The sequence below is a fragment of the Meles meles genome, chromosome 6 (assembly GCF_922984935.1).
Source record: "Meles meles chromosome 6, mMelMel3.1 paternal haplotype, whole genome shotgun sequence".
Lineage (NCBI taxonomy): Eukaryota > Metazoa > Chordata > Mammalia > Carnivora > Mustelidae > Meles > Meles meles.
The window spans coordinates 42,326,171-42,350,469 of NC_060071.1; the positions used below are offsets into that span (position 1 = coordinate 42,326,171).

The 24,299-nt window shown below is 49.6% G+C and overlaps 1 protein-coding gene across 1 annotated transcript in view; it reads left to right on the top strand.

Annotated features, from left to right (window-relative positions):
- The first annotated feature begins 4,088 nt into the window (after positions 1 to 4,088).
- LOC123943997 (myocardial zonula adherens protein) overlaps positions 4,089 to 24,299 on the top strand; it is a 92,337-nt gene continuing 72,126 nt past the window's right edge. The window contains exons 1-2 of the mRNA XM_046008619.1: positions 4,089 to 4,215; positions 15,474 to 15,560. Coding sequence (XP_045864575.1) covers positions 4,150 to 4,215; positions 15,474 to 15,560 — 153 coding nt within the window. The 5' untranslated portion in view covers positions 4,089 to 4,149. The remainder of the gene's footprint in view (positions 4,216 to 15,473; positions 15,561 to 24,299) is intronic.

Below are 24,299 nucleotides of genomic sequence, written 5' to 3' on the forward strand. Positions count from 1 at the left end.
GTACCATGGACAAGTCACACCACCTCCCAGGGCTATGATTTCCTCCTCGGCAAAACAGGAGACAGACCCGCACCTTCCTCATGGAGATACCCGGAAGGGTCAATGAGTTGGTGTATTTGGAAACATTTGAATGCAGAGAGTGCCATGGAAGGGGTAGATACCATTTTACTTTACTAAGTACCTGCCTGTCTTCTCAAATTGATTGTACACGAATGCCTGGAAAATGGGAGTGGTCTTCATCTCGGTGTCCCCAGTGCCTGGCACACAGTAGGGACTTGCTCCATATTTGTTCAATGAATGAGCTTATTATAGTTTATCAGTGGTTCATCTGTGCACGAGTTAACTGGTGAGGGCAGGATTATTTTCAGTGAGCTTGGATTCCCCAGAGTGGACCAGCAGCGGCTTCCAGCCCCATGTCTAGACAGGTTTATAAGTGGCATGTATCTGGGTGACTTGGCCAGGGTGTTGGGTTCCTCTCAGTCTGCTTATCTCTAGAGCCTGCCCTCTTCTTCTCCAAAGCCCCATGAATATGGGGTAGTTCTTGTTCTACTTCATCCAGAGCTGCTCTATAATTCAGTACCCTTGTCCTTGGGTTGGAAATGTGTCTGTCTTTTATTGTGAATGTTTACTTTCTGTTTAGCATTCAGAACAGGAGAATATGCCAGGACTGTGACGGCTGAACGGCAGAGGGAGAAAAGGGAAGCTTCAGAGACATAAGAGTGAGGAGGGCACACAGTAGCAGGAAGCCCGACTTTGCTTGGCTTCACCTACCCTGTGTCCTTGTCCAGCGATTCAATTTCTCATTGTCTCTGCCAAGAAATATCAAGTCAACGGTCTCCGAGGCTCATGACTTTGCTGGAGAAGTGGATGCCCTCATTAGCCCCTCAACTAAAGACTCCAGTGGAGAGTTTGGGGAGGGTTCAGCAGAGAGTGATAAGGACAATTCTGAAAGGAGTGGCAGGGAAGATAGGAGAGCATTCTAGATGTAGGGTGAAAGAAGGAGGTTCAGTTCAGTGGTTGATTTTAAGAGAATAAAGAGTGTCTATACAGACATCTGGAATTTTCTATAGACCTGTGCTTCAGCAGGGAAATTCAGGACAGCCCTTAGGAATGTGTGACTGCTACTGTGGATGGGTAGGATGGCAACTATGGCAGTCTTGTCATAGCTCCTGTTCCCTTCTGCCAGAACAGCAGTGGTCCTTGGCTACCAAAGCTCACGGTGGGCCCAGAGTAGATGGGAACAATGTTAAAAGGGAACAGGGTGACCTTCCACCCCAGAGCCCTGCCCCTATCCCTCTCACACCTGCCCCATCCAACCCTTCGGTTCTCTAGGCTGTAGAGGACGTCTGGCTAGAGCAGACGTGCTCACTTTTAATTCCCCTTTTGAAAGGAGTCAATCTTTCCTTTCCATCTTTTCCTCCCAGGACTGTTCCTAGAAACTTGCGACTCTGACTTCGTTTTTTATTTCTTTCTTCCATTTTAGATACACTTTCCATTGATTTCTCAATCCCAGATTGCCTTCCCACTCCCCGTCTTTCTCCTTTCCCACATTGCGGGGGGCTCCCCACTCGCCTCTCTCTTGCAGTTCCATATGTGTCGGCCTAGTAGGGAGGGGCGGTGGCATCTGTCCAGTCACAGCCAACACTGTGTCCAAACACAGTGACAGCCAGTGTGCGGGACTTTCCTAGCTGGGATAATCCTGGAGCTCTGACTGCTTCTGCTGGCAAACTGCTTGGAGACCTTCGCCCACCCTAGAAGCTGGGTTTCTGTTTTGTTTGACCTTGAGTGCGTTGCGCTGTTGCTCTCTAACATCATTTCATTGTTCAACATTATTCAACATTGTTCAACATTATTCAACACTTAGCGTGTACTTGCAACATGCCGGTTACTGCTCTAGGCAGAGATGTAAACGCAGTCCAGTTACAACAAAGAGCTCACGGGCTGATGTGCCGTTGGCTGCTTTTGTAATAAACTGTAATACAGCGTGGAAAGTAATATATTAACAGTATGAAAAAGACTTGGGTAGGTAGAGGGAAGATTAATCCATGGACCACATGCTCTTTCTAATGCTGACTCCATCTTGGGTGGTCACTTGGGAGGTTGCCATCCTGGAAATAAACATTGATGATGCCAGGCTATTCTGACTCTGTCTGAAGGGCAGCCCATTTCCTTTCTCCTTAGGGCAACATAACAAAACAAAACATAACATAACAGAGCTTCTCTCTGCTGAGATAACCAGGCAGATATTTCTAACCTGTGCCGGCTTTCAGTGGCCACATTTTGACCTCTGTCACTACTTATTGAAAGGCAGACCCAGCTTTCAGTTTTATAAAACTCTCTGAAGAAGATGGGGCTGCTCGGAAGTAGGATACAAAGAGACCTGTCGTGAAGGGTAGGGGATGGGAGGGTGGCCCAAAGGCAGCAGACCGGAAGTTAGAACGCTCCAGGTTGAGTTCCAGTCTATTCACCAGTTAACCTGATGTCCCTGCGCCTCATTTGCAAAATAGGGACAGTGACAGTATCCGTCTGTTGGGGTCATGGTGAGAATTGGATGAGAAAATGCATACAGAGCATGTAGAACGCAGGCCCAGGGGTGGTGGTGATGACAGCAGGTGAGGTGACTTTGGGACCGTCGCCTAGAAACTCTGGCCTCAGTTTCCTCATCTGTGGAATGATGGAGTCCCACAGGAGCATTCGGGAATCTGCACAGTCTCAGTTTTTGAGTATCTTTCATGTTGGTGCTACACTGGGGGTTCAGAGAAGGGCAAGGCCTGGCCCTCACCCTCTGGAAACTCGCCTCTGGGGAAGGGGACACACACACACACACACACACACACACACACACACACACACAACTCTAATGGAAGGCAAGGTGCCAAAGAGCTGCTAGGTTCATGAGTGTGAGTGTTCAGGGCAAGTGGCCCCTGGAGAGCTTGATGGGGAGGCGGTGTTGGACCCGGGCTTTGAAGAGTGAGTAGAGAAGAGATTGTCTTTCCATGCTGAAAGACACTTTATCTTCAGGATAAAGGTCAACCCTTTAGCTAAGTATACCAGGCTCTTCGTGACCTGGCTCAGCCTCCTGCTGCTGCTTCTCCATTTGCCCCCATCAGGGCCCCTCACGCTGTGATAGTTTAAGGACCTAAAAAATACACCACACCTTCTCTTACCTGGTGCCCATCTTTGCACATGCCAGTTCTTTTGGTCTGTAACCCTCGCCTCTCTCTGCTGGGAGAGGGGTGCACCAGAGCCGTGGGATCTGACCCCGGGGTCCAGCCTAGCTTTGCCCCTGCCAGCTGGTGGGGCTTCTGCTGTGTTACTCAATCTCTGGGTGGGTGAGTGTCCTCATCTACAAAATGGGGATATGGAAAAATAATAGTGCTTGCCTCAGAGGGTGGTTGCAAGGATTAAATGAGTTATATATGCAAAGTGCTTGCCGGCTGGACCACAGTAATCACTGAATAAATATGAGCAGTTGTGATAAACACTCTGCGCCTGGCTGGCTCCTGCCAGGTGTTAGCTCCTTCAGGTGTTAGCTTAGTCACCACCTCTCTGCACGGGCCAGCTCCCAGGGGCCTGTTGCGTGCTCCTGTTGGTATCTCCTCTTCTAACAAAGTACCAACACCTGTCGCCCCTAGGTATCCCGACCAGACTGCAAACATCATGAGGACACACAGCGCCAGTAGATTGATTTGGTGCTGGAAGAGACACAGTAAATAATGACATCTCTGAGGGCTCCAGAGATGCGGCTCCTGGGGGGTTGGCGGTGGGCCACTGAGTACTGTGAGGATGAACAGGCAGGGGACCTTGACACCGCAAGCAAGAGACAGAGCCTGGGCGTTCAGAGTATCTAGGGCTCCCGCTTGCCCCGGGAGGGACCCCGGGCGGGCACTGCGCCACGGGCAGAAGACCGCGCGCCACTTGGGCCGGGTCTGCGCCGGGGCGGGGGGAGAAAATGCAGCTGGACAGGTCTGGTGAGCGCGCTGGGGCCCCGCCCCTGGCCCCGCCCCGCCCCGCCGCAGCCCGGGCGGCTACCGGCCCGCGCCGCCCCCTCCGTCCCAGCCTGCACCACCCCCGCGCAGGGCGGGCTCCGCGCGCTTATTCGGTGGCGGGCAGCGCTGCTGCGGGCCAGCCGCCGGCCGCCGCTGCGGGATGCTGCGCTCCACGTCCACCGTCACCCTGCTCTCGGGCAGCGGCGCCAGGGCGCCCAGCAGGAGGGTGAGTAGCCAGGGGCGACTGCTGCCACCGTCCCGCTTCCCCGACTCGGCCAGGACCCTAGCGGGGTCTGGCGTTGGGGACGCGCGGGAGCCAGTTCCCCGTCCCGTCCGCCCCTCACCCCCAGCCTTGACCCCCACCCCCCACCACTCTGGACTCAACTCTCCCATCCTGTCCCAGCTCCGGCTGTGATCCTCTGGACGGTCAGCCACCGGCTCGTGGGGCTTAAGGGACTTTCTGGAATTCCCAGAAATTTCCTTTCCTTCCTGCCTCCTCTCAGGCCACGTTAATTGGTGGCACGAGTTTAAAAAGCAAGGGGGAAACATTCCTGCATTTCCCTACTTGAGGCTCAAAGGGAATGAATGTCTTTAACACCCAACCTTGCCTCCGTTCGGCGATTGAACAAAAGGTCGCGTGTCCCCACTGGTGGTAGAATAACACTGATTCTGGAGTGAGCTTAGCTAAGGTGTGGGCTTCACCTTACAACAGCGAGATCAGCAGCGGGTTCCCCAGGAGCCCAGTGGTATGGGACTCAGGTTTCTGCAAACCGCTTTCTTCGTTCTGATTTAAATACCAGCACAGGGGCAGCGGAGGTAGCCCAGGGAGCCCGGTCTCCAGGAAGGCTGCACTTTAGAAGCACTCTGTTTCTCCCTCACCTTGGTTGCATTTTTTCTTACCTCTCCAGATGCTCTGTGAAATGATGCTAGGCTCATGCAGGTTGCACCTGTCTGGTTCTGTATCTCTTCCAAGATCAGGCCTCAGAGCGCCCTGCCAGGGGCTGGCCTTGTGGCTGCTTAGTTCATCCCTTTCTCACAGTATTCATGATATTTATCATTTGGTGCCTCTTTTCTGTGGTTGAGACTTCTCTTATGTTCCCCAAGTTTTAGCTAAACAGATGCTTAAGTCCAAGTCAGAACCCCCTTTGGCACCCCCGACTTCTAGTCTTGCACACGTGCCTATAGGTGTTTCCATACTTCAGACGAGGGACTAGCGGTTACCTTCTGTGCCTTCTTTCGCTCTAGGAGAAAGGGGTTGTGTTACTCCTGGGTGTGGGCCAAGTGATGGATTCTGAGGGGGGTGTGTGTGTGTGTCTGTGTGTGCAGACGTGTAGGACTGACAGAACTCTGTTCGCCTGGTTATTAGCTTTGTAAAGCAAAATCCCCATCAGGTCCAAGTGGGTTTCCCACCACCGTCCCAGCCTTACTCCAAGATAGGCATTGGCCTTTTTCTATGGCAATCCCGCTCAGTTGGAACACAGTTGAGACTGAGAAAGAATGAAGTCACTGAAAAGCCAGCCCTGAGCCTGGACAGGCATACATGGGACCAGACTGCATGAAAGTGTCAAGGGCCCTTCCAGAAATGGGTGGCTAGAGTCGGGGGTGGGGGCGCACTCAGATGGGACTAGCACACTAGATAACCTTTGTGAAGACTTTTTCTCAAATGTTTACTGTCAAGTATTTCTTTAGCTATAAGGGGCACAGTGGACAGACTGTTGAGAAAGCTTTGCCTTTTGATTAAGACAACCAAAATATTTTGGCCCAGAGGGGTCAAGGACCTAAGTCAGACCACGTGGGGCTGTCCTGAGCACACAGGTATTGGCACACTTGTTCAGGAAAGAAGATATCTAAAGGTTCTAGGGTTCCCTTTATAATTTCCTCAGCTCATGATCTACAAATACCACAGGTCCTGGCAGTGTGTGTGTGTGGGGGGGGGGCATGGTGCGAAGATGTGATCCGTTGATTGATTTTTTTTTTTTTAACCAACATTTATGGATATCCTGGAGGATACAGGGCTAGGCATTGGGGTCTATTCTACCTGTGGAGGTAGTCCTTATCACAGACCGCCATTGTACAAAGTGATGGTTGTTCTAGTGGGGTACAGTGTTAACAGAGTTGGGTGAAGCTAAAAGGAAGGGTTCTTCCCAAAGCAACTGAGGAAGACCTCCCTCTTCAGGAGCCATTTGAGTTTGGTCTCACAGGGTGAATAGGAGTTCGTGGGGTGACTGGCATTGGGATACTGAAAGGAGGAAATGTTACTCATTTTCATGTAAGTCTTGGCATACACTGTATCATAATGGCATATTGAATTTGCAAACACTTATGTTTTTGGTGAAGCAAGAATGGGATATCTTGAAAATTGTAGACCAAGTCATCATGAAAATTGTTCCTGACGTCGAAACTAGTCTGTCAATAAACTCTGTGTCATCCTGCCATTCCTCTTGGATGTTGGACAAGTGAGGGTCTTGAACAAGAACATGCTAGCCACCATCATAGCATTTCTGTTTTCATCCAAAGAGCTTACCAAATTAGGGACTGCGGGAGAACCAGGCTGTGTTGGTCCAGATAGTCAAGCCAGCTAGAAACGGTGGTGACAGCTGACACTGAGCAGGGAGTTTTCTGAGTCAGCCAGCCAGGGTGGTGTAGCCGGACCAGACTGTCACAGGGTATCCCCTGTCCCATGGCTGCCACGGACAACTTGTATTTCCGTCTTATCTGAAATCATCTCTCAAAGAAAAAAAAAACTGGTGGAAAAGTAATTTCTGTCAGCTGATAAGCAAAGAGGCATTTATGAAAGCCAACCAACAAGGGCTGTGAAAAAAAAAATCTACCTTCAAACCAGTTGTGCACTAAAAATAGTTTTATCTATGGCAACGGCAGGAAGATAGATTGGCTGGAGAATAACCACAGACAGCACGATGCCCTTCGAGAATGCCGAGAAGACATTTACAAAAACACTGACATCGCTTCTCGATTTTAAAGGGAGTTTTGCAAACGAACTTAATCCCACTGAAAGAGCCTTTGAAACGAAACGTCCGCTGTGTGGCCAGGTTGTATGTGTTGAGGGGGAAGGCACGTGTTGCTTCGTGCAGCCAAATGCTTTTGGTGAAGCGGTTCAGCTGGGTCGGTGAGAGACCGAGATCTGTCAAGGGTTTCCTCCAGCACCATGCCGTCTTGATAATAAGAGATTGTTGGCTGGTGTGATGGGTCGTGACCCCTCAGTGGTTCATAAAAAGAAAAACAAAGCAGAAGCAAACCCAAAAAAGGCCACAGGATAGGACTGTCTTGCTGATCTTTCTGTTTGGCAAAGGTGTCCTCTGTCCAAACCCGACTGGCCTGCCAGTCCTCTCTCCCTAGCTAACACTCTCCTAGGTCCCATTTCTGTCTGAATGGCTCAGAATAAAGAATTTTCTTCAGCTGCCCAGTGAATGGGGTCACACAGGTATTTACTTCCTTTTCACAGAAACATCTGTGTGTGTAACTTCTGTATCTGTGGGGCTCTGAGGAAGGGACGTGGCACTCTGGGGCCTCAGTGTCTGGTGGAAGGAAGCTAGCTGCGGCACCCACTAGGAATGGGTGGGCAGGGGGCCCACTGCCCCCAGAAAACAGGCTGGCTCCTTAGCAGGGCCCCCTGGACCCAGCCCTTGACAGGCCAAGTTGCAAAGTTTTAGAACTGTGGCATCCTTAGGACTTAGCCAAGTCAAGTGTGACAGTTGTAAGTTCAGAAAAAAACGTCCCAACCTCTGTGCTTTGGTTCACCCAACTTGCTGTGTCAGAGGAAGGACAAACAGACCTTGAGTCTTGGGGGCTCTTAAGACACTTGATTTCCTCAAGATGGTGAACCCATAGTGCTTCTGCAGAGGGTATGGAGTGGGATTCTGGACCCTTCCATATCTTCAGTGTCCTGTGAGAGGGCTGCATCCATGGTCTGTGTCACAGTTCACCTGTCCTAAGCACCCATGCCCGAGCTTCTGATCACTTGGAAAAGCCTTTCAGGTCAGCCAGCCTCAAAAATGGTCTAGTTGTGCTCGAGAAGTTGTGGATCCAGGACTAACGAACCAGAGACCTTGTTGAAAATCTTTCATCTGAAATACTTTTGGCCATTACCTGTGTCTTGGTCTTCAAGCTTCCGGTGGCCAGCTCCTCCAGCCGAAACAGTTCTGATGTTCTCCAGCCCACAGAAGAGGGACACAGGGCTATTTCCCTCTGTCTTGCTGTCACTGAGTGATTATTTCCTAAATTTCAGTCATACTGCTGGCTCTTATTTGTACTTTAAGGCCAGAGTGCCCTTTCTAAAATGCAACACCCAGTCAGCTGATGACCCCACTTCAGGAGCCCTCCTTTGTCCTACCATCAACAAGTCCAAATTCCATACTCGAGCATCCCAGCCTTTCTGATCTGGCCTTTGCCTTCCTTGTCCCCCTCCCACATGTTTCCCAGGTATTCCACTTTGCTTGCCATCCCCCAAGCTTCCCGTGCTGTTCCTCGCCTCTTTCATTTTCTTTGAGGAGGGGTGACCTCCTCCAGGGAGCCTGTCTGAATGTGTCTTTTCCGTGTTTCTCTTGAGGCCTGTACACCTGGTTATTGTTTACATCATCTGTGATTAACTACTGAGGAGAGGGGTTGGGGACCCTCCCTCCCCAGGCCTGGTGTAATTGGTGCTTAAAAAAGAGAAGGGGGTCACTGGGGTCTTACAGGGGCCACAACTCACACTGAATCAGCAAACAAAAAACAAGGAAGAGAAACTTGGGATAAAGCCAGCCTGTCACCTCTGGCCCACCTGGGCAGGAAGCAGGTGACAGACGGTTGGGAGTGCTGGTCCAGCTGAAGAGTTTGACAGTTCTGGGAAGGCCTCCAAATAGTTGCCCCATCCTGTTGCACAAGTTGACGTCTCATTCCTTTGGTTAAGTCAGTGGTTCTCAACCCTGGTTATACATAGAATCACTGAGAAGCTTAAAATATCTGTGCCCAGGCCCCACCCCAGACAGTTTAAACAGGAACCTCTGAAAGTATAGAGTAATACCCGGGTTTTTCAAGAAGCTCCCCAGGTGATTCTGATGTGCAGCCAAGAACAGGAACTACTTTTTGAGTCATTGCTGTCTTCTTAGAGCTTTCTTAGAAATACAGACATTCCTGGGACAGTGCTCTGGAAGATTGCATTGCCTTTGTGGAAGGTCAAGGTGGAGGTGGGGGCAGAGTCGGGAGGGGGGTTCCTAACACTCCAGGTCACACTGGTATTTCTGCGCATTCACTGACCTGCATTTTCTCTCTGCATGTTGGCATTCCTGGGCACATTGTGTGCCTGTACAGAAGTGAGCCAGTGAGGACAGGCAGGAGAGATCACTGTCCTTATATTTATGAATTTTGTCTAGAGTCCATCCCAACACAGGAAAGAGGGGCTTGAGAACCCCTTATACCACCTACAAAGAGTCCAAACATGTAGATCAGCTCATGCCCCCTGGGCCATATTTGGCCCTCTTGGCTTGTTTTGTAGGCCTCTGAGATAAGAATGGTTTTTCCAGTGGCCCGCAAAACCTAAATATTTCCTATCTGGCCCTTTACAGAGAAGATCTGCCCCACTCTGATGGAGTGGACCAGGCCTGCACATTCAGGACCACAGTAGAGCTAAGACTCTGCCCTTCAACTCCAAGGAGCGTACCTTGCTCCGCACAGCCTGACCCACATATTCACAGAGGCCTTATACTTGGGCCGAGCAGAGTGTGTTGCCTGTGTTCCAAGCCACAACACAGGAACCACACCTCCTGTTGTTAGGTGGAACTGGGCAGGAAGCTACCGTCACTGAGTGGACCAGGCCTTAGAGAAATGGAAATGCATGTGGCTAATTTCCTTAGGGAAATACATCTCTGGCAACTCATGAGCATCCCCGCCCCCTCCCTGGGTCATCTTCTCCACCCCTTTTTATTTGATGATACTTTTCTCTTGGGTGAGCCCATGTGGTGAAGCTGAGATCATGATGGTATGCAGCTCCCCAGTTTCTCCTGTCAATGGAGACCAGCCTTCTACCTCTACAGTGAGGGTGGGCAGAAACAGGGCCCCAGAGGACCTGCCTAGCTCCCGGGTGCCCTGAGTTGCAGACAAGGGCTTGGTTGTGTGATTCTTGTGGAGGAGACTTGAATAGTATCTGTGCCTCCCTTGATGTCCCTCCCAGGGGGGTTGGTTTGAAGAAAGTGGAAGGTGCTCTGGGGAGTTTCAGGTATATTTGCCTTACTGCATTTTACTTCAACCTAAAAAGAAACTCCTACTGACATTTAATTTACTGAGTAAGTGCCTATTATGTGTTGATACTATGCTAAGCCCTGTTAGGGTGACAAAAGCAATTAAGGCACAAAGCTTGTGTGATCTCTTCCCCTATTTCCCAGCCCCCCTTCCGTCCATGTTGCAATGAATGGACTGTAATAGGAGGCACTCAGTAACTGCTGTTGAATCTCTTAACTCAGATTTGAGTGTTAGTCCCTTCCTCCAAAGAGGTGAATGACTCCTGATTGTCTTCTACTAGAGATCTTACTTCTCCATCAGGCCTTTCTTTGTAGCTTGTTGGAGTTTGGCCCCTACCTGTCTGTTTTCCTTCCCCACGCTAGTGTAGGCTGTAGGCCTGCTTAATGTTCTCAGAACATTCTCACATCTGTGCCTTTGGCCTGGAGCAAAGGCCTTGCCTCATAATTGTTTGCTTTTGTGATGATGGATTCTCTAAACTTCAATGAACCACAGAGTCCTTCCTGTCTTTCTATACCCAGCTCAAATGTCATCTCTAGGAACCTTTGATATACTCCCACCTCCGATTAAGACTGTTGTTCCTTTTATATTCCTACTCCTTTGTAAGGAAGTGCAATTCCACCAAGCCTTCCCCTGCCTCTCAGGACATTATACTGGTTATGTTAAGTGTTCCTATTTACCTTGTTTGGGTGTGTTTTTGGATGCTGAGCTCTTGGGAACATGGCCGTTTCTTTTTCATCTTGGTACTCTCATTGCCCTTAATAGTATTTTATAAGAAGTGGGTGTTCCATAACCTAATGCTAAAATACACTCAGTCCACCTTCCTGCTTTTGATTCACTGCAACAGACCGTTGCTTGTAGGGACAACTAATCCAATAGCCATGGTGTTCAGGGTAAGAAAGATTTAGTTCTTCTTATTGTTCAGAGCATAGGGCTGAGCCAGATACTGTGGGAGTCCTGGGAATAAAGGACTCTGCCCTTCTCAGGTACTTCCCAGCCTCGGCTGCTCTGGGGATCATGTATCAGAGTTTAAGGAAACCATAAAGTTCAGCATCATAAAATGCTAAGAGAGATAAGCAGCCCTGCCTTGATCTTACTCAGGGGGAAATTTTCCCACGGGGAGATTGCCCGAAAGTGAATGAATAAAGGGAGGTGAGCTACACCAGGTCAACCTAGTGGGTACCTTCAAAGGTTACTTAGTGCTTCTGTTGAGGAATTCAGGATATTTTCTAGACCTCTGGGTGGTTCTCCTGAGGCAGTCCTATGGATCTAGGAAAGCTTGATCTGTCTCTCTCTTTTCTGGATACAGTGTTTCTCAATCTTTATTATTGCTATCACTGCTATTTTTAATTAAAAACCTTACATATAGGGGCGCCTGGGTGGCTCAGTGGGTTAAAGCCTCTGCCTTCAGCTCAGGTCATGGTCTCAGGGTCCTGGGATCGAGCCCCGTGTCGGGCTTCTCTGCTCAGCAGGGAGCCTGCTTCCCTTCCTCTCTCTCTGCCTACTTGTGATCTCTGTCTGTCAAATGAATAAATAAAATCTTAAAAAAAAAAAAACTTACACATATTTGGAAGAGTTGGACACAATGTGGGAATCCCACTTTACAGGGATAACCATCACCACCATCCATTGGATATGTTTCCTTCAAGACTTTTTTTTCCATAAATCTATGCAAATTATCAGAGTGTATTTAAAAAACAAAAATGGGATGATTATTCACATTTTTCCCTGCAATTTCCTTTTTTTTTTTTTTCACATGACAACACATTTGACCATCTTAGGAGGGCGTTTGATCTTCTTCCAGGCTGAGTTTCCATTGTGTCTGTGCAGTCCATCCGTCAGTGGGTCAGAACTGATGAGAGAGTGTAGCCCATGCCTTACAGCACCTCTAAGAACAAGAGTAAACATTGAACACAGGGGCTGGCTGTGACTTCAAGAACCCACTACCATTACCAGATAGCTTTGAAGTCACATGTGTGATTTTGCAGGTTCCTTTTAGGTTCGTTCATTATCTCTCACCAGGGAAAACTGATGGCTTAGGGGAAGTACATTCTATTTCCTGTAGGGCTTTGTCATCCCCCAGGGTGCACTTGGCTCGAAGTTGAGTGCTGCGGGAAGTATGCTGAGGTATAGCAGGATTCTGGGTGGACATATCAAGAATTGTCTTGGGGTGCCTGGGTGGCTCAGTGGGTTAAAGCCTCTGCCTTCGGCTCAGGTCATGATCCCAGGGTCCTGGGATCGAGCCCCACATCAGGCTCTCTGCTCAGCGGGGAGCCTGCTTCCTCTCTCTCTCTGTCTGCCTCTCTGTCTACTTGTGATCTCTGTCAAATAAATAAAACAATAAAATCTTTTAAAAAAAAATTGTCTCAAACAGGGGAGGGAAACAGTACACTTTTGGGTGACTGGACCAGTGGAGTCCCTTCTGGGCTTTGTGCCCTCTTCAGTCTTTATTCTGAAAATTACATTAGGGACCAATCCCCCTCCAAAAAGGTATCACTTACAGTAGATCCATGACCATACTGTTGTTTCATGAAAAGCAGAACTGTAAAGCCAAGTGGGACTGTTTATTTTTGGAACTTACAGGATGATGGTTGCATCTAGATAATAATACAAATACCTCATGCCAATAGAGGCGTCCTGTGTGGCAGTTTTCCTTTTATCTGCATTTACACTTGAGATTCAAAGAGATCGAAGAGCTGCCGGTAGTCAGCCCAGCCAGGAGGCATTGCTACCTGTAGGTGTGGGCACTTGTGCAAGTGTGTGCGTGTACTTACCATGTGTATGTGTACACACGCGTGCATCTGGAGTGGGGTGCAGGAGGAGAGCTCTTTGTTTTCTCTGCAAAACGGTGCTGCGGATTAGATCAGCCTATCACAGAAGATTATGGACAGTCACAGACTTGGGTCGCCTACCTGCTGTGAGTCACCCTTTGGTGTTTGTGCAAAGGCCAGCTCGTTTCGACCAGTCTAGGTGGCCCCAAGTCAGGGGTTTGCCTTCTCCTGGAGGAAATCTAATTCCCCATCTGTGCTCTTGGCCGTCAGTGAAGAGAACTGCCTCCTGGCTGGAATGGGTGGTTTGCCCCGGCCAACAAGACTAGCAGTGAGTTTCGAAGGGTTCAGTGCAAAGTTGGCCACATCAGGGGCCATGAGCGCTCTAGGGGTCCCTGGGGGATGCAGCTTGCTCAGCGGAGAGTGAGGATGGAGAATAACCATGAAACCAAGTCGTTTAGTTGAAGGAGCTGGGGTTTTTAAATCTGGAGGAGAAGAGGTTCAGAGGGAAGGAGTCCAGTGTAGAGGAAAGGGAATTCTGTTGCCATCTCTGAGGGCAACCCCAGGTCCCTTAGATAGGAGTTCTGGGGGAAGATGCGAGCTCATCATCAGGAAGTTGGCGACACCGGGGAGCAAAATGGGATGTCTCGAAGGGAGGTGACAGTGTATATGGAAGTGCTAACACGTGTCGCACGTGGGCTGTCTTACCTGCAGGTGGAAAATGCTGTCCTTAGTTTCAGTGTCCGCTTGCCAGGTACATGGGTGCATGTGGGGTTCCTTTCTAGGCTGGCAGGTTGGACTTCAAAGATCCTTACAGTCCCATCCCATTCGGGTGTCTAGGCTGCAGGTAGTTCTGCTCAGAGGCTGCCCTCTGGACCCGTGCAGACCCGAGACCCTGCAAACACGGTTGGGGCTCTATTAATCTGTGAAGGCTGCTGTAAGAAGTACCACCAGCCACGGGGCTCAAACAACAGACATCTATCATCCCATAGTTTTGGAGCTGGAAGTCGAAAATCAAGGTGTTGACAGGGTTGGCTCCTTTGAGGGCTGTGTGGGAGGGAGCCGTTCCAGGCCTCCCTCTCTAGCATGTTCACATGGTGGTGGTCTCCCTACATGTGTGTCTTTCTTCAGGTTCCCTTTTTTATAAGGATATCAGTCATTTTGAATTAGGCCACCCCTGAAGACCTCATTTCAACTGGATAGCCTCTGTAAAGAGCCTGTTTGCAAGTAGAGTCGCATTCTGATTACTGGGGGTAAGGCTCCAACACAGGAATTTGGGGGGGACACAATGCGGTCTATAACAGGGACAAGCAGCACTCCCGTGAGCCAGGCCCACATGGTTGTGGGCTGGGTACTCTGCATGCTACTGGGACCCTCTCTGGGCTTTTCCAGTGGCCCGATCCCTTCTCCCTGGGAAGTCAGAGCAGGACCGGGCTGTGACATTAGGGAAGTAGACATACGCGGCATTAAGTACCGTCTCGTTGTTGGGCAGACGTCGCCACCATTCATCTGCAGAACGTTTGTATCTTCTCAGACTGAAACTCCATACGCGTTGAATAATAACTCCCCATTCCTTTGTGTCCCAGCCCTTAGCAATTACCATCCTGTTCTCTGTCCCTGTGCATTTGACTATTTGAGGTAGCTCAGATAAGTGGAGTCCTACGATATTGGTCTTTGTATGATTGGCTTCTTTCATGAACCATAACGTCCTTAAGGTTCATCCATGTTACAGTGTGTGAGAATTTCCTTCCTTTTTAAGGCCAGATAACATTCCATTCTACATAGATACCACGGTTTATTTATCCGTTCGGCCACTGATGGACGTTGGTGTTTCCACCTTTGGGCTGTCGAGCCTAATGCTGCTATGAACACGAGGGTACGGACATTTAAAAGCTTTGTGCTTAGGTGTGTTCATGTCTGTTGGAGAAATATCTGACAGGAGCCCTGAAGAAAACATCTTTACAGCCCGGTGTGTGTTTTGACCTTTGCACGTGAGCTGTGACCATTCTGTACATGTTGTTATGGAACCTGAGCCTTTCAAAAAAATATATATTTGAGGGGAACCTCGATGGCTCAGTCATTAGGCGTCTGCCTTCAGCTCAGGTCATGATCCCAAAGTGCTGGGATCGAGTACCGCATGGGGCTCCCTGCTCAGCGAGAAGCCTGCTTCTCTCTCTCCACTCCACCTGCTTGTGTCCCCTCTCTCGCTATGTCTCCCCCTGTCAAATAAATAAATAAAATCTTTAAAAAATGTTTGAATGCAATGAAATTACTTGGTAATGTCCTCGTTTTGAGGATCAGGGTGGTGAGTGCCCCATCTGGACCAGGCAAAGGCTGGTCTTAGCCTCAGGTTCCCCTGTGGGGTTGGTGACATCACCTCCTTGCTCAGCGAGGGAAAAAGCTCTGGGAAGCGCAAGGTCACTCAGCTCTTTCTGCCTCAAAGGTGGGTTCATAACTGGCTTCTCCTCTGCGTCTCTCCTAGGCAAATGTCTGCAGACTGCGGCTGACCGTCCCCCCCGAGAGTCCGGCCTCAGAGCCAGGTGAAAAGAAGACTGAAAGAAAAGAACAAGTAAGCCTTCTCTGAAGCAAAGCTCTGACAAGTTCTCATCTTTGCACTCCTTTTATTTTAACCCCGGCCCCCGCCTGCCCTCCATCCAGGCTATTCACAGAGTCTGAATGTCAGCGACTCTGCTGATGAAAAGGCCCTCTCGACCCTGCCACCCCATCTTCCATCTTCCCAGACGTCAGACCGCCCTGCCTGGCTGGCCCTGCCAGCCTCCTGCCCCTGCTCTTGTTTCTTGGTGAACGCTGGCTCTGGGAGGCCTCGAAGCTGTCGGGACGCTGGGCTTGGTGACAGGTGCCATGGCAGGGAACGGGTTTCTTCTGAAAAAGCCCAGTCCCGTGGAGTCAAAGGGCCCTTTGTGAGCTGCCCACGGCTGAGCCTTTCTCAGCAGCTGGAGGCGGAAGCCCGGCTCACAGTGAAGGCCGCCCGGAGAGGCTGGGCCCGGCCGTTAGCCTGGGCACGGGGCAAGGGCACTTGGCTGGAGGGTGGAGGAGGTCAGCAGAGATTTCTGTGCTAAGCACTGGGCTGTGGAGATAAAGTCTGACCTTGTCCTTGTCTTAGAGGAGCTTGAAGGTTTTCAGGTGAGACAGACCAATGAGTGGTGTTGACGTGCTAGTTCAAGTGTTTGGATCCGGAAGGGCAAGGAGGGCAGAGAACACGGGGAATGGAACAGCTGACTGCCGGGGGTGACACCGAAGCAGAGGCCCAAAGGCTTAGTGGGAGGTGCCGCTCGCCTCTAGGCCTCTTTTTTTTTTTTTTTAAAGATTTTATTTATTTATTTGACAGACAGAGATCACAGGTAGGCAGAGAGGCAGGCAGAGAAAGAGGGGGAAGCAGCTCCCCGCTGAGCAGAGAGCCCGATGCGGGACACGATCCCAGGACCCTGAGATCATGACCTGAGCCGAAGGCAGAGGCTTTAACCCACTGAGCACCCAGGTGCCCCTCGCCTCTAGGCCTCTTGTCCCAGCCAGGCCATTTTTCTCATGCGCAGATGGTTACGGGACACCTCCTGGATTCCAGGCACTGCGTGTGTGAGTGGAGTGTGCTGTTGCTACACCGTAGGTATAGTAGTGAACAGAGCAGTGAGCAAGAAGTGCCTGTCACTCACAGAACTTACGTCCTAGTCAGGGGGAGAAGGAGAATTAAATAATCATATTTTACTTTATTTTTTAAGAAAGATTTTGTTTCTTTATTTGACAGAGTGAGAGAAAGCACAAGCAGGGGAGGGCAGAGGCAGAGGGAAAGCTTCTTGCTCCCTGCTAAGCAAGGATCCCGATATGGGTCTCGATCCCAGGACTGTGGGAGCGTGACCAGAGCTGAAGGCAGACGCTTATCTGACTGAGCCACCTAAGTGCCCGTAAAAAATCATATTTTATAGAATTTGAAGGGTAATAAGTGCTGTTGGAGACAAAGCAAGAGAAGGGGACAAGTGTCTTGGGGGGGTAGGTGGTAATTTTTCCTGTATATATATTTTGTGTAAGCATAAAACAATAAAATGATATATGGTCATAGAAGTTTTATAAATAGAATGAGACCGTGACAAGCCTTGCTATGGAGGTGACCACGAATGCAGCCCCCTGTAAAAAAAGGGAGCTCCGGAGCACCTGGGTGGCTCAGTGGGTTAAAGCCTCTGCCTTCGGCTCAGGTCATGATCCCAGGGTCCTGGGATCGAGCCCCACATCGGGCTCTCTGCTCCGCGGGGAGCCTGCTTCCTCTTCTCTCTCTGCCTGCCTCTCTGCCTAGTTGTGATTTCTCTCTGTCAAATAAATAAAATATATATAAAAAAAAAAAAGGAGCTCCTCTTTGAGTGGTACATGGTTGATAAAATCCTTAAATTTTTACTGTTGGTCTTTGTCTCTCCTCTCCTCTTATACCCTCCTTCTTCCCATTTTCTACTAAGGACAGAGCTCTCTGAACTAATTCAAATGATGAGTGACAGGGGAAGGAGGAAGCAGGCAGGGAGAATGAGGTTATAACTAGAACCAGGCTGTGAGAAAGTAACATAGCTTATCTGCTTAAAGAGAAAGAATGAGTCCAATAAAATGGCTCCAGGTGGGAGCAAGGCAAGTCCAGGGCCAGCCTGTGCCATCCCGTGCTGGAGAACAAGGTGGACACTCACATGACAGGCGTCATAGCAAAGGACCCAGAAGCCAGTTTGAAGGGGGTCGCACTGCACTGACAAAATTGGAATAATGTGAATATCAAAAAGTAATGACAGGAATATGTTTGGACACATTGCATCTAAAAAAAAAGATTCGTGAGTGTATAATAATCATCAGAGTTTTAAAAAGGGCAAGCTGTTTTATAGAACTTCAGCTGATAAATTTGGAGAATCTCTCTTTAGTAACCCACCGATCGGTTCACCAGCAGATGCCAAGGCTAGCTGATGGAGGGTAGCTGTGGGACAGTTTTTTCACATGCTCCCAGAACATCCCCTCATAGGTTACGTCCTGGTTTCCGTAGGCAAAATGGTGCTGTCTGGTAGCCAGCATTTCAGCCAAAGCTCCCATCTAGCTTTCCCAGGATGGGGACAGCCTGATCAGTGGGCTTCCGCAATGACGCAGTGAAGGAGTGGACGGTATCCCCTATGGGATACTCATGCCAAACTTGTTCAGCTACATTGAAAAATAAGGAAACAAAGAAACCCCACATGTGGAACATTCTGTAAAAACACCTGGCCAAAAGGAGACTAAAGAGAGTTAATGTCAAATATAATGAGTGAACCTTGGTTAGATCCGGGATCAAAAAAAAAAAAATATATCAGTAGACACCCTATTGGGATAATTACACAATTTTGAATCTGAACCACATATTCGATATTATTGAATAACTATTAACTTTTCTTACTTGTGATAATGGTACTTTGAACTATTTTCTCAGCCTGTGTGTAGCTTTGAATATTCGCCAAAGAAAAAGTTTGGGGGTAAAAGCTCATCCCCAGAATCACCCAGCGAGACATGTGTTGACGACTAGATGGGGGGCGAGTGCTCGGCCGCTGAGGGGGGAGGGGTGTGCCTTCTGCCCTCTCTGCCGCCTCTTCTGTCCCTTTTAGGGAACTGGACCTGAGCTGTGCGCAGGGACTCATGGGCTGCTTAACACATGAGGAATGAGAAGGAGCACTTTTTGAGGAAGTAGCCCAAGCTGGAGGGGGTGAGGGACAAGGCCTTAATGGCTAGCCCCACTGGCCTGACAGGGGATGTGGGGAGTCTGGTGTGTCAGAGTCAGACCCAAGCTGCGTGCCTGGGCAGGTGTCTGTGAATGGTCCCTGCTGCTGTCGCCGCTGAGAGGAATCCGGTATTCCCAAGGAAAGCAGGCATGTGTTCCACACCAAGCGGGAGTTGGTAGCCAAGTCCTAGACTTCGATTTGCCCATTTAGTCTGAAATAGTGCTTTTCAAACTTTTCAAAGTGATAGGGCCCTCTTTTATTTTTTAAATCCAAATATCATCACAAGCCTTCCTATGTAAACCAGATAAAACCCAGAGCCTCCCCCCCCCCATCCCGTTTCCCCCCCAGGGCTGAGGGGAGCATCGGGTAGGAGCTGTCAGGGCAGAGCTCACACCAGGAGGCCTCTCCCCCTGCTGGGTGGACCTGGGGTGCAGCCACGCACCCTTCTGCGATGCGTCGGTGACTCACTGTGAAAGAATCGGGGTAGAGTAGAGGACGAGGGTGGGGCCGGCTGTTTCCCCAGGTTGCACCAGAAGGTACTGATGGTGGCTGTGAGGCTGTCCTGAGTGACTCTGAGTCCTGAGTGACTCTGCCACCATGTCCCGGCCAGCCTCCTGCGTTTGAGTCACTGGGGTCAGGGGTCAGGCACGGGCAAGGAGGCCCTGAAAGTGACACGGGATTCGCCTCCACCATGCTTGTCCCTCCCTGGGACGTGGTGGCCCACGAAACTGCAGGGCGCCAAGAACTCCAGACGGCCCCCCCCTGTGGAGACGACTTGGGTTTCTGGGAGGGGCCGGCGGTGTGCAAAGGCCGGGGTTCGAAGTTGGCACGGGTGGGGATGTGGGGAGACGGGAAAGGCCTGACTGGCATCTGGTGAGGCAGAACCTGTAGGACATTATCTGGGATCCTGGTCGAGCTGCAGCTGAAGGAGGACAGGCTGCAGCTTTATTCTCTGATGCCGTCATGGGTGATGTTTAGTGTGTTTCGAGCCCCTGGGATTCCATGGGGGCAGCTGTCCACATACACATGCCCCACCCCTTGGGCCAAAATCACTGCAGAGGAAGCCCTTACCCGAGAGGGCTGTGGCGCCCGGTGGATTTTGCCCAGCTTCATGACCAAGAGTGTTTGGAGACTCCTGGAGGCAGTCACCGCAGAGATGTCTTTTTCTGGAGTCCCAGTTCGAGGCGGGTGTGGGGGAGGCTTCCTGTTCCCGCCTGCTACTTTTTAGTCCTCTTCTAGAAGGTACCCACTGCCCCGTGACTGCCTTTTGCAGGCCCCAGATGAGCTCCCAAACACTTAGTTTCTCTGCTACTCAGTTTCCTTCTCTTTAAAGGAAGCATAGTAATGCCTGGTGTGAAGAGTAAGGACCTTCCTGGATGAAAAGACCCACCAAAGTGGCCTGTGATATTGCTTAGAGAGGCAGAGACTCAGGACCAGTCTCCGCCCTTCTAATGCCAAGCACAGTGACCCTTCTTTGCTCTTCTCCCTTAAGCCCTCTGGAAGTTACCCCCCTTCTGGAAACTGCCCTTCTGCATCTTCCTCTTGGGCAGTGTCCTTCCGCCCATGTCCTCAGGCCTTGCTTCCTTGCTCTGCAGACTTTACCTCCCAGAGCTCCTTCTTTCCTGGCTGGGAGCCAGCCTCTCTGGGGAGATGCTCACCCTACCTGTCAGCTCCGCCATCCTGACCTGTCCTGCTGGTGGCTGGGCCAGTTTGCCATGTTCCCTACGTGGGGTATTTTAAGAATACAGGTATTTCATCAGTGCATTACCATTATTTTGGTATTTAAAAATATGTATCTGGATCTTTATAGGAACAGACATACCCAGAAATGTTTAGGCTGCATGACAGTTTGGAATGGAATGTAGGTAAGGGCATTTGGGAAATGTTCTGACCCTACGCTGTCTGTGTGAGAGCCTCCAGAGGCATCTCTCATGCCCATTGCCCAATGACCAGTGAGAAGGTATGTTTTCTTGCATTTGTTCCTCATAGGTATTTCCCTCAGAACCATTTGCAAAGGGTGATATCTTTTTTTTAAAAATTTTTTAAATATTTTATTTATTTGACAGAGAGAAATCACAACTAGGCAGAGAGGCAGGCAGAGAGAGAGGAGGAAGCAGGCTCCCCGTGGAGCAGAGAGCCCGATGTGGGGCTCGATCCCAGGACCCTGGGATCATGACCTGAGCCGAAGGCAGAGGCTTTAACCCACTGAGCCACCCAGGCGCCCCTGATATCTTTTTATTTTGTCTCCCAGAGCCCAGCTCCCTGCCTTGCACATAGCAGGTGCTTCAGGAATGACTTTTGAGATATATACAGATATAGATATTTAAATCTATATGTTTGTTTTAAGTTTCTTAGGGCTGCCATAGCAGATTACTGCATGGCTTAACCTACACAAATGTATTTGTTGGGGTCAGGGTGTCAGTCAGCAAGGCCATGATCTCTCTGAAGGCTCTAGAAGAATCCTCCCTTCTTTCAGCCGCTGGGGCTCTGGCAGTCCTTGGTGTGGGCGGCCTAACCCTAGTCTTCACATGATGTTCTCCCGGTATGTGTGTGTGTATCCAAATTTTCTCCTTTTTATGAGGGTAACCATTATACTAGATTAGGGCTCTCTCAAATGACCTCATTTTAATTTGCCCTGTTGCCAAATAAGGTTAAATTTGGAGGTAACAGAGGTTAGGACTCCAACATATCTTTTTTTGTAGGACACAGTTCAGCCCAAAACAAGTTTCTTTGAGAATGTTATCAAAAATTACAGTAACAACTCAAATAAATTAGCTGTGGGCTTTTGTTTATATATTAAAAATTGTTAAAAATATGGGAGAGGAAATGTTCTTAGTTTGTGGGTACACATTTCATACTGAGGAGTTGATAAATATGGACTAGAATGTTTATAAAATTGTTGAACATTAAAATTCAAATTGGTGTACCTAATGGTGAAATTAACTCCCATCATTTCCAAAGAATTTCGTGAATGTGTGTATCCATTCCTATGCAAACCTGTATGTAGTGTATTCTTGGACACACACAACACACACAGAGCAGCAAGAGAACTCACACCAGCTATTACAGATGTTATCAGCTAAATCAGGGTCTCACTGCATACTTGAATTTTAGTGAGCCCGACTTGAGCTCTGCTGATTGAGTCTGTGGGATGGTGAAGTCTTGTGCAGAGCAACAAAGTAATTTGAGGCATATCTCTGAGACAGAGATACTGGTTTTTTTTTTTGTTTTTTTTTTAAGATTTTGTGTATTTCACAGAACACAAGCAGGGTGGGGGGAGCAGCAGGCAGAGGCAGAGGGGGAAGCAGGCCCCCTGATGAGCAGAGAGCCTGATGTGGGGCTCGATCCCAGGACCCTGAGATCATGACCTGAGCTGAAGGCAGACACTTAATCCACTGTGCCACCCAGGTCCACCCAGGCACCCCAAAGCAGATGATATTTTCAGTAGCTGTTAACATTGCACCACTGTGGGTGTCCGTTAGTGACCTGTGTTTTTACAGAAATGGTCTCTCTTTAGATCCTTAAGAACTCCAGTGAGGGAGATCAAGTACGTGTGTATGCATGTATGCAAAGTCGGGAACTTTCATAGCCCAATATAATGTTTCAAAGGAGCAAACACTTGCCATTCAGCTTTACAGTCCCCTTTCCCTTTAAAGCCCTAGATGAGTAAGTGTGCTGAGTCCTCGTCCTTGGCGTGACTGTTTATACAACAGCAATGGTTGTTGCCAGGGGAGGGAGCGTGCTGCCAGGATTTGGATTGGCGCTGGGGCGGCCCTGATGGTGTGCGGGACTCCGTGTGCTATCTTGGAGATAGCAGCCCCAGGAGGATGGGAAGAGGCCTGAGTCCTGGTGCTGGTTCCCTCACCTGCTACCGTGGAGGTCGGGCCAGATAGGGCTTCTCTGGGCCTCAGTTTCCTCTCTAGCAAATGTAGGTGTTAGCTTGCAGGCAGTGTTTTTCCAAATTTCTTTAGCTGTGGAACTCCGTGTTCAGCTGAATATGTAGGGAAGTCCATCAGTAAAAGAGGGAAAGCCTCGGGGCTGTGGTTTCCAGCTAGCCCAGGGCTGTGCTACCTGCTCCAGCAGTCTCTCCTTCCCAACCTCCACCCGCCGCCCCCGCGCAGCCTTGTCAGACACCAAGGATGGCCGGGGTACCGTTTACAAACCCACTGGACTACACAGCTCTTTTCTGTTTTTTGACCTCCTGAGATTGTGATTGTCACCCTAGGAAGAGCAGCAAGGCCAGTCGAGGGGTGAACATCTCACTGTCCCGGCCAATTTGATGGCTGTGATGCAAAGAGCAAAAGGACCCAAGAAGAGAGATGCAGACAGACAGAAGCCTCCCGACAAATGCATAGACTCTAGCAGGACCCCAGATACTCAGAAATGGAAAGCCCCCACCTCCAATAATGTCTCCTAGTAGCCCCAGCAGCATGCATGTGGTTTTACATATATTATGCTGTGTATTTCCGGAACGACCCTCTGAGGTGGGTGGTTTTCTCCCCATTCATCCTGTTCAGGACGCTGAAGCTCATTGTGGTGAGTAACTTGCACAAGGCCGTGCAGCTGGTACTCTGGATTCGCAGCTCCAACTTGGGTCTGCGCCATGGCCGTGTTGCCATGGGAACGTCCATGCTCACACCTTCTCTTATCAGGGAAGGTCTATGGAGGATATTTGTATTTTATCAGTCAAGGTTACCTGACGTGTGTACTACAGGACTGAGTTCCAGCCAAGTAGTTCCTGATTTTGCCCTCTGGATAGTCTTCTCTTTTTATCCTGTGGTTGTTGGGCCTAACCAGCTGTTGCCTGCGTAGAAGCTGGAAGGTGATACCTTTAAGAAGTTACCTCCTGTCAGGAGACTATTATTAGAACTACACTCCCTTTGGGATTTCTGGTTGGCTACAAGTTGTTCTACTCCTTCTTTTTAAGCATTAAAAAATGATCGGTCTTTGTCCAAGCATGAGTTTACTATTTCATATGAAATGGTCTCTTCCGTCTGTGAGATTCTCATAAATAACAAATACCTTAATAAGCCAGAGATAGCCATTTCTTTGAGGAGATTGGGTTGTCTCTCCCCTCCCTATTTGCCTCCCAGGCTGTGGGAAGGCCTCTCAGGGTGGCTGTGGTGTTCATTTTTGTCACAAGGGGATGAAACAATGTCAACTGTGAGTCATGACTGGGGACTCCTAATTTTTTTTTTTTTTTAAGATTTTATTTATTTATTTGACAGAGAGAGACACAGTGAGGGGGGAACAGAAGCAGGGGAAGAGGGAGAGGGAGAAGGCTTCCCGCCGAGCAGGGAGCCCGATGAGGGGCTCGATCTCAGGACCCTGGGATCATGACCTGAGCCGAAGGCAGACACCTAACAGCTGAGCCACCCAGAGGCCCCTCCTAATTTGCTAGGATGGACACACAGGTCAGACAGGTCAGAGCACATTCCTGACAGTGCGGTCCTCTGCCTGCAAGGTGGGTAGGACACCTCTGGCTCAGCTCAGCTCAGCCATCCCTGGGTCAGCTGCTGCCCTCTGGCTGGAAGAAGTGGGTCAAAGCAAAAGGTTTTTGGGGATAAATTGGTTTCCAG